The sequence below is a fragment of the Colias eurytheme genome, chromosome 6, assembly GCF_061535395.1.
Source record: "Colias eurytheme isolate Ceu_HAF_F1 chromosome 6, ilColEury1 Martin Lab GWU primary, whole genome shotgun sequence".
NCBI classification, from domain to species: Eukaryota; Metazoa; Arthropoda; class Insecta; order Lepidoptera; family Pieridae; genus Colias; species Colias eurytheme.
In genome coordinates, this window is record NC_142985.1 from 4,114,289 (window position 1) to 4,124,107 (window position 9,819).

Sequence of the window (9,819 nt, forward strand, 5' to 3'; positions counted from 1 at the left end):
GCATGTTTCGTTTCATATGATTTATGAAACTTTCATCTTGTATTCAATATATGACAAAAAAATCTTCAAGTTCGTTTGTAAATATGGTAGAATTGAGTTTTTTTCTAAGTATATTTTCCTATTTTTTTTTCCTTTACTATAGGATATGTATTAAACTGCATCCAGCCACTAATTTGTCCGAAATGCTTTATTCATTATTGTATGAAATTAAATTAACTTTCGTTTGAACCAATTTACTAGTAGAAGAAATTAATGTAACGCAGCTTTTGAATCATCAGAACAACAATGACGTACTAGCCGTTCCGAACGTAGTTGCTACAAGTTTGGCAATATTTTTAACCGATATTATCATTTCTTTTAGGTGGTGTATTTATTTATAATACTTTATTGTGTAAACAAGATAGAACAAAGCAGAAAATGAACAATATTACAAAAAGTGCAACATTTGAGTGTATGTTGGACTGCCTTTGAAATAAATAAAAAATACCTATACAATATTCTACGATCACTGATGTCCTGGAAGAAAAATGCTTTTCTAGATTCTTAAATGGGACCAAAATACCAAATTGCAAAAAATCATGCAGATACAAATCCAAAAAAATTCAGTCAAATTGAAAACCTTCTTCGTTTTTGGGGACGTTGGTTAAATACTAAAACGCATTTACCATAAAATGCAACTGTCTAGGCAATAAAAACGAAACTTAACTTGATAACTAATACAGCAAAGGCTAGCTTTACCGATACGCTAGGGGTCTGAAACCGTTCGATGTTTTTATTCCGGTCCCTTGCGCGAGCGCATCACTCGTACGTTCGCTACCAAGGCCCACGGGCGCATATCTATCGAATATTTTTTTTATTAAAAAACACTAATAATGTATAAATCGATTGTAATTGTGTGTGCATTGTATTTTGTGATTACGGGTAAGATTTTTTTTATTAGAACATTGACCATTAATTAACTAGATTAAAATCAGATAAAATTCTCAATTAGATTTATAGAAATATTAATTTAGAGCTACGATAAAGTAGTTAATTTTATACTGAGGGACATAACTAGAACAATGAAAATATATTATTAAGCACCTTTTGTTTTGTAGAGCCCTGTATCTAGCGATTGATTTTTTTAATGTATTCGGGATTAAGTAATAAATAACTTAAGTCCCAATAAAATTGCGAAAGGTTAATAACGATTCAGAACTAGAAAAAAATAAAGCTCTATATTGTAACTATTTATGTAAAATGTAGTCCTATTCACGTTATTTATACATAGAGCTTGCCGACGCATATTATCATAACTGTAATTTCAAAAGCCAATTAAGTTTAACTATCGTTATAAACTTTTTGCAAATAAATGTTTCTTACAAAAGTAAAATAATATCGTGATATAAAAAATAATCAACATTGAATCAATATATTATGTTCAATAATAATATGTATGTTTAATCAATTATAATTATTAATACATATTGTGCTATAAATACCAAGGTATTACTAATTTACATTTTTCTCTTAAATATCACGTAGGTATGGGCATTCTATATTATACAATATATACAATAATTATGTGTATGCAATTTACTTTATAAAATAAGTTCATAGAATTATTAGTTTTCATTCAAATATATTGTTACACAGAAATAATAGTTTATAATAAATGTTATGTATCATAAAATATTAAAGGACAAAAAAGCTGACTGAAGCCCTATAAAAATTCGTATCATGGCAATTTTTTACCATACTCAAATACTTGTCTCATTATCGCCTAAAACATCCATTATAAATTCGGTTAAGAAGCGTTACTTATGATTTGATTAAATCCAGTCAATTTGTTATATCAATACGCAAAAACTACAAGTAAATCTGTTAAACAAAGGGTCACATTCTTATGATACCTACAAAAACAAAAACAATAAGATAAATTACATTATAATTAATAGACTTATACTAAAACAATTTTTGAGTCACGACAATGCATGTTTTATAAACGTGATGGATCTTCCGTAGTCGTGTCTAAGATACGATCTTTTTTACAGAATATAAAATATATATGTAATCAATTAGAGCCTATTCAAAATTGGCGGTTAATGGCGTGATATTTAGACTGTAAAATTTAATTGTGTTCGTTAAATTCGCTTAATTGGTCGAGGCATCTCAAGGATAACTTTGGTAATCCTTACGTTTGTTAAGCTATTGTAAAAAGTGACAAGCTGATTAGATCATTCAATCCTTTTAAAAATAAATTATTCGACCTTTCTTGAAATTCTAAAGAAAGAATATCTTAGAGCTTTTATAAGCTTTAAGCTCCAACTTCACCCGAATTATTTAGGATTATTGATATCTAATCATACATTTTTGATCGATGTTTTTGTGTTAACCTTACTTTTTCAAATTGTTTAAATTTTTATATCAATCTATTATAACTCTACTCATTACTATTTAAAGGAACGATTCGAAAAGCCTATGCTTTATATTAAAAGCTCAAGTTTAGCTTTTCGTCGACAATTCTTAACTTAAAACCAAACATTCTAGTTTTACAACTCAACCAAACTAAAATTAACATCTTTATATAGTTCGTAAATAATTTATACTTAGAAATTGGCAACCCTTTTTTACCAAATGAGCAAAGATAGCAAAGAGTCATCGCCCTGTCCAGTGGTGCGCAACCCGACTCGGAACAGGTTGATCATGTTTGTTTTTGCATTATTATAAAATTCCAATTTTACCAAGATCTTTGAGCATAAAATTACGTTGTAAAACATCCATTGCTACCTTTTCTCTTGATGTAATCTTACTTCTACTGGTATTTATCGTAATCGTTGTGCCGTTTTGCGATTTTATTTTTTGTGGGTAATTACAAGTGGAACAGCAGACACGATCTTCGTTTTTTTGCTTTTGTCTGAGCTCTAGGTGCCACTAAAACGTTTGAAATGGGTGTTAGTATTTTTTGAAATAATTTTCTGAGAAGCACGATGATCTCATTATTAATCATGCGAATGACGAATATTCTGAAATTTTTATAAGACCGAATCGATGATCTCTCTCGACTCTCGCTCTTTATTAATTAAACTCAAACATTTATTTATTCAATTAGACTTCTTCTAGAAGCACTTTTGAATCGTCATTACATATTTTTAACATTTAGGTACCACAATTATTCCTTTTTATCCAAATTCTTTTCTAATAAAGAAACATCTCAACAAAAAGATTACTTGATTATCATTGGTTTTAGAAGGAGGTATGGAATTAATATACTTTTATTTATATAAATATCCAGAGCATTACTATCATTTAATTATTATAGTAGAAGTTTTTGCATACGTAAATCATGTACGTCAACGCCATGTCTGTTTGCTCGTAAAACCTAACTTGTTTAGACTTATTTAGATAAGAAATCTAGACCGACTTTTAACCTCACTGACCTACTTTCTGTATAATCTACGTCTAAGCATCTGTATTCAATATTTTTAAGACCAAACACTAGCCAGCTTCAAAGTAGGTAGTTCTTTGCCAAACTTGAATGAAAACTGAAAAAAAATCATACTCTACATAATTAAGTACATAGGTAATTAAGTACAGCAAATAACAGAGTAATAATAAGATAATTATTATTAAAAAAGTGAAAACACTCATTGACAGCACGGTATATTCAAACAGTCCTAAGCTTTTTACCTGTCCTTTTAAAGCATAATATATTCATCGATAGGTTCTCATAGCAGGACATTTTTCGTATTTTATTTATAATTTATAAATATGAATAAATCAAATTGTATTAAAAGAATATTCTTGCTGTCCTCAAGTGACGTGATGAAATCAGTACAGCTTTTTTACTTCTTTATGTGGAAGAAAGTTAATTAGAAAGTAAGATCATCTACATACACAATTTCCTGAGGCAATATTTTGATTGATTACCTACAGTATGTATAGAATTGCGGTCAACTCAATTGCAAGGCAATTGTAGGTCGATGATGTTTATTTAAAAACGCAAATAATAAATATAAATTTAGATGCTCGTAGATTTCATTTCTAATTTCTAATTTTAATCCAATATCGCTATCCGCTACTATCGTTTGTAATTCGCACAAAATTCACTTAAAATGTTTGAACAAGGTTTGAACATATTTTTTTCAACACAACAAAGGAATAAATAAATATCCTAAGGAAATATCGAAAATAATAAACACAGTTGATTGTAACAGATAGGATATCTATTTTCGTAACAAAGTCAACTGCACTTAACAAAAATAAAATGAACTAAATTGATAACCCTTGTTTGCGGAGGTTAATACGTACGTCAAAAACTATTGAGGAAAATAATTTGCGCACTTACATTATCATCCAATCGTTAGCACAAAATAGAGACACAAACTTTACCACAGACTAATAATAATATATGTACTACGTATACAAACTTTACTATCTATATTTATATGTTGTACCTATTTTAAATCAAGCAGCCGCTTGTAAAATATGAAAAGCATATTTAGAACCTTCCAATGTTAGTCCCATCTGTGGTCTCTAGCTGTAGTAGCTACCTTTATGCAATAATATTGCACGCCTCATAAGCGAAGCGTTGAGGTGGGTACTACTGTCACTTCGCGCAAAACATCTGATTTTTCAAACTTAAAATGTCTTTATGTATCATACATTGCACTTGTAAGATAATACATACACACACATATTAAGAAAAAACACTATTTTTAACGTTCATGATATTTTTGATGTCATTTTTGTTATTTAAACTAGTTAAAAAACAGTTTAAAAAAGTTCTGTCTTGGACGTCCGTGTGTCTGTATGTGCGGATCCTTTTTCTTGTTAACACGATAGCGACCGAAATACTTTACTAATCGAGTCTTTTTTTTTCTCTTACGCTTGAGTATGCTCAGGAATAGAACCCTTTCATTTTTCAGGGTCTGATTCGATGTGGTTTAATGGTTATTAAATAAACAAAAATAATAATTAATAAATATTTATTAAAAAAAAATTATGAGGCGTGCACTTTTGGATTTTCCAAATTATTTAAACGTGTAAGCAAAATAATATAAATAATATAATATAATATAATATATATATATATATATATATATATATATATATATATAATGGCGGATACAGTTAGCGTTTTGAGAAGCAAAAACATCTTATGCTGCACCGTTAGGCGAAAGTCAAGCACTCGCTCCGTAAATTTAACTTGATTTAACACTGTACAGGCAACCAAATATGCTTACAGATCTTCATATAACAGACACGCGAAAATAGCTGTACCTACGATGCACTTATACGTTAAAACTGCATGCCTATTGAACGTGATGGCTAAATAATGTTTCTCATTGTAGTTGAAAATGATAGGCAGGTGATAAGTGGGACTCTTGAGATGGGAGTCGAACGGGACGTGATATTTGGATTCGGTCATTGCTCTATGTAGGGTGCAACTATTTCGTACAGTTAATGCTGATAATAAACCAATCAATTACAAATAGTTATGAAATTGATTTATTTTAAAAGCTTGTACCAAAAAGTTCATATAAATATTTAAAATTTAAAAAATTTAAGAGCGCTTCTTTTTATAAACGGTAAAGCAATATTATGTAAAGTTGCTTGCACTGCGTTTGCACACTACAGTTTGGTAGTAAATAACAGTATGAAACTGAAGAAAAGTATAATATATTTTCCAATTAAAAAAACGACGCAAACAGTTATTCTATAAAGAGGACCACTATCTATTATTAGTGCACACAATTATTACACATGCTAACTTTTCGTCTAATAATAATTTCTATATTAAATATTCATACGAACAAAAACTACTTCATTATAAGACAGGATGATCGCGCATGATTCCTACTATTGACAGATATCTTTCTACGCATTTTGCATTCCTCAAAAACAGATAAGTGATATTTGCAAGTTGAACGACCGGCACTAACAAGGAAAGCAGTTCAAACAAGTGGCCTATCCAATATCTATTAGCAGATTTACGATGCACGATCCATGCTCGTGCAAACCCCGTCTCGTGACCTCCGGGACTCCACGTATTGATAAAATATAATTACATATAATTACATACTAGCTTGCCTTGAAACTCAAAAATTGAAATTCGCCATCGTATGGTGCTTAGATGCATTTTTTATAAATGCATATTTTATGGATAAAGTGAGCACATATGAGATTTCATACTATGCTTCAATCCAGGTGCGTAGGTACGATTTGTTTTATCCACTCAACCAACATATTTTCGTAAAATCGCAAAGCGATAAAAATTACCTACTTTAGTAATTTTCGTCTGTCTATTCCCTGTGATGAACTGTATTTGAAAAATCAATGAAAAGACGTAACTAGTCTTTGACTACATAAACCATTTCTCTCCTCATTGTTTTCTTAACCGAGATTCTTCACAATAAAATATCTACGCTTTTGGTGAAGAAATTATTAAAAGATATATTAACTCTAAAATATTATCTTAAGTGAATCGAATCGATGTACCTAGTTAGGTACCAAAAACTTTTATAAAGTTCAATTTTTGTGCTTTAAAAAAAATAATGAAATGTAAAAAAGCCTAAGTTAAAAATATGTAGGTTCTGTTCAAACACAACTTTATGATTAAAAAGCCGCATAAAACTGCATCAAATTTCCTTGAAACACGGCAGGTTATTAAACCTATCAAATCAGCTGCTCCTTAGAAGCTTAAATCGGTTGTAACCAAAATCAACTCATATGACTCAAACGGTCCCCAGACCTGTTTGTATGTGTCCCTTCGTCCAGCATACTCACCACAACTCACCATGGAATCCTGATATTTCATGAATGTCAAAAAACTGTTCTGAAATAGTGCTAAATAGTGCCCAAAGGAAAAAAATAGTGCTCTTGTACTTGCGAAGTTATAGCCATAGTTCGATGAGTATGCTGGACGAAGGTTTCGCCCAGCATACTCACCTCCGTCCGGAGAATCTGTATACGCTTCAAACATAATTCATACTTCAAAAAATAGTTCCCAAATAGTGCCAAACGGTGCCCAAAAAGAAAAAACAGTGCTCGAATAACTTCGGAGTTATAGGCTTCGTTCAGTGAGTATGCTGGGCGTAGGTTCTACGCCCAGCATACTCACCTCAGTGCGCGAATATCGAACGAGCTATAGGTATAATTTACGTCTCAAAAAATTGTACTTGAAATAGTGCCCAATATCAGTCCAATTTTTGCTTGACTTTTGACTTAGAAAACCATTAAATTTTAATGTAAACTTCTACATACTAACGTAAAATGGGGTACAGTCGTCGACACATGTTTTTGGACAAAAATATTAAACTTTCTAATTGTAGACTTCATGTTATTGGAAATAATTATGGTATTTTCTCACATGTCAAAAACTTTCGATTAAATGCATTATTATATATTTTATAAATAAATGAATGAATGAAATAAATGAATGAAACTTTAAGCGTAAATGAAGTCTATTACTTCATTGCATTGTGTGTTTGTCTGAATAAAAACAGTCATTTGCAGCCAATAAAATTAATATCTTGAAAAATTGTAAAAAGGAAATTATACAGTTTCTTTTTGTATAAGTATATGTTGCAGGCAAAACTTATAACCAGTCAAAACTAGTACTGTGACATAGTTATACAAATTTTTAAAACTCTTTCCAATAGTTTCATCAATGAAAGGTTTAGCAATAAAAAACATTTTTAATTACTTACGTTATTTATTACTATTTAAAGGGCCAAAGTAATCAGAATTCTAGTTAACTAGTTCACAGCTTTTGTTAACATTCATAATATAATCAATGTAAATAGAAAAAATTGTAGTTTTAATATTGTATATAATATACATATAAAAAAATGTTTAGCGTCGCGGGCGCCGCGCGTCGTAAGCCCCATACCTATTGACCGTACGTGCATCCATTACTGCCACACTATATTGAACTTTATCACATGAGGAATACAGGTCAATTCCGTAAACGTTGTGGTACCGTCCTTGATCCGGAAAATGATTATTTTGAATAATTTTGTCAGTTGTAATGTAAGCATTAATAACAGCAACTTTATTTTTCATGCATGATTTACTTCATTTGATATCTTAATCCTTCAAGCGCCGTGATCTAGACAAATATATAAAATCATTGTTCCTAGCTACCGGGGTCCCATGCGACGCGCGAAGGCTTAATCATATTATTATAAAGTATTATTAAAATAATGTGTAATTAATAATATTGCGATTCTAAAGTAAATACTCCCTTACATAGACAATATAACAAAACAAATAATTTACACAAGACAAAAATTGTTAGAAAGAAAGTTAATAATATTGTATTCGACTGTACTCAATGTAATGTATGTAGAAGTTTACAATCAAATTTAATGGTTTTCTAGGTCAAAAGTCAAGCAAAAATTGGACTGATATTGGGCACTATTTCAAGCACAATTTTTTGAGACGTAAATTGTTCCTATAGCTCGTTCGATATTCGCGCACTGAGGTGAGTATGCTGGGCGTAGAACCTACGCCCAGCATACTCACTGAACGAAGCCTGTAACTCCGAAGTTATTCGAGCACTGTTTTTTCTTTTTGGGCACCGTTTGGCACTATTTGGGAACTATTTTTTGAAGTATGAATTATGTTTGAAGCGGATACAGATTCTCCGGACGGAGGTGAGTATGCTGGGCGAAACCTTCGTCCAGCATACTCATCGAACTATGGCTATAACTTCGCAAGTACAAGAGCACTATTTTTTTCCTTTGGGCACTATTTAGCACTATTTCAGAACAGTTTTTTGACATTCATGAAATATCAGGATTCCATGGTGAGTTGTGGTGAGTATGCTGGACGAAGGGACACGTTTGTATGAGGTATTAACCATAACAGGAAACGATAATACATTATTATTCATTAAACTCTATATTTAAACAAATCAAGTTACATTAAAGTCGAATATCGTATGTATTTAATAGCTCAAATCGGGTCGATCTACAAAAAATTGTAGTTTGAACTTTAAGGGACCTAAAAAAAATAGTACTCTTAAACTGTTAAATACACAGTACTTTATTAATATAGCTAAAATAATATATAAATAGCAAAACCAATACTACGATGCTGTGCTTTTTTTGGTCCCAATCAGCAAGTTTTGCGAACTTTTAAATTAAATAAGAAATTAATTTTCATACTCACTGTTCAATTGTCCGTATTGAGACTTCCTTTTTTGGAGCACTGTCTCCGAAATTATGCGACAAACCATCTCGATATATTTTATACAAAAATATATCATGTTTTCGACATAATAATTAACGTTGCAAAATTTACAGAGGCCCGTCCCAAATGGCAGTATCTCCCCGAAGTGCCCGGTTACGTCCCCGTATACATTCGCAACGGGGACACACCGCTTGAAGACATCAACCCCGAACTAGCTGAGGCTTTCCACGCGCCCGCCGGCAGAAGCGCGGGAAAACAGATCGAAGCTGACCCAGACATTCCAGAACTAAACGACCAACCACAACCAACCCCAGACGCACCAAACACAATCGACAAACGCCCATACGAGAAAGTTCTAGAAAAAAAGAAAAAAGCCACCTTCGAAATCCCCAAACCCATTGAACATTAGTGAGATTCGTACTTATTTAGCTTTAGGTCACGGCTTGAACGATAAGCTTGCCAACTTTTGTTATTTATTTATTGTATTGAATACGCTATGTGATTATGTATTCTATTGTGATTACAAGAATAAATATAATTTATTTTTGGTAATGTTTTATTTTATGTGAAGCACTAAAATCATCCATGCTCCACCTGGGTAGAAGTTTTTCATTTTTTTTATTATCCTATACAAACATAGTA

The 9,819-nt window shown here is 31.3% G+C and overlaps 1 protein-coding gene across 1 annotated transcript; it reads left to right on the top strand.

Annotated features, from left to right (window-relative positions):
- Nucleotides 1-765: 765 nt before the first annotated feature.
- On the top strand, nucleotides 766-9,724 carry LOC149907572 (uncharacterized). The gene is made up of 2 exons (XM_090102596.1): nucleotides 766-921; nucleotides 9,291-9,724. The coding sequence occupies exons 1-2, from the start codon at nucleotides 873-875 to the stop codon at nucleotides 9,584-9,586; spliced, it is 345 nt and encodes a 114-aa protein (XP_089958722.1). The 5' UTR covers nucleotides 766-872; the 3' UTR covers nucleotides 9,587-9,724.
- Nucleotides 9,725-9,819: the final 95 nt, after the last annotated feature.

What these genes read in the sequence shown, in the direction of transcription:
- LOC149907572 (XM_090102596.1), top strand. Translation starts at nt 873, where the DNA reads ATGTATAAATCGATTGTAATTGTGTGTGCATTGTATTTTGTGATTACG. An exon ending in ATTGTATTTTGTGATTACGG is followed by an intron (nt 922 to 9,290) that starts GTAAGATTTTTT and finishes CAAAATTTACAG; the next exon opens with AGGCCCGTCCCAAATGGCAG.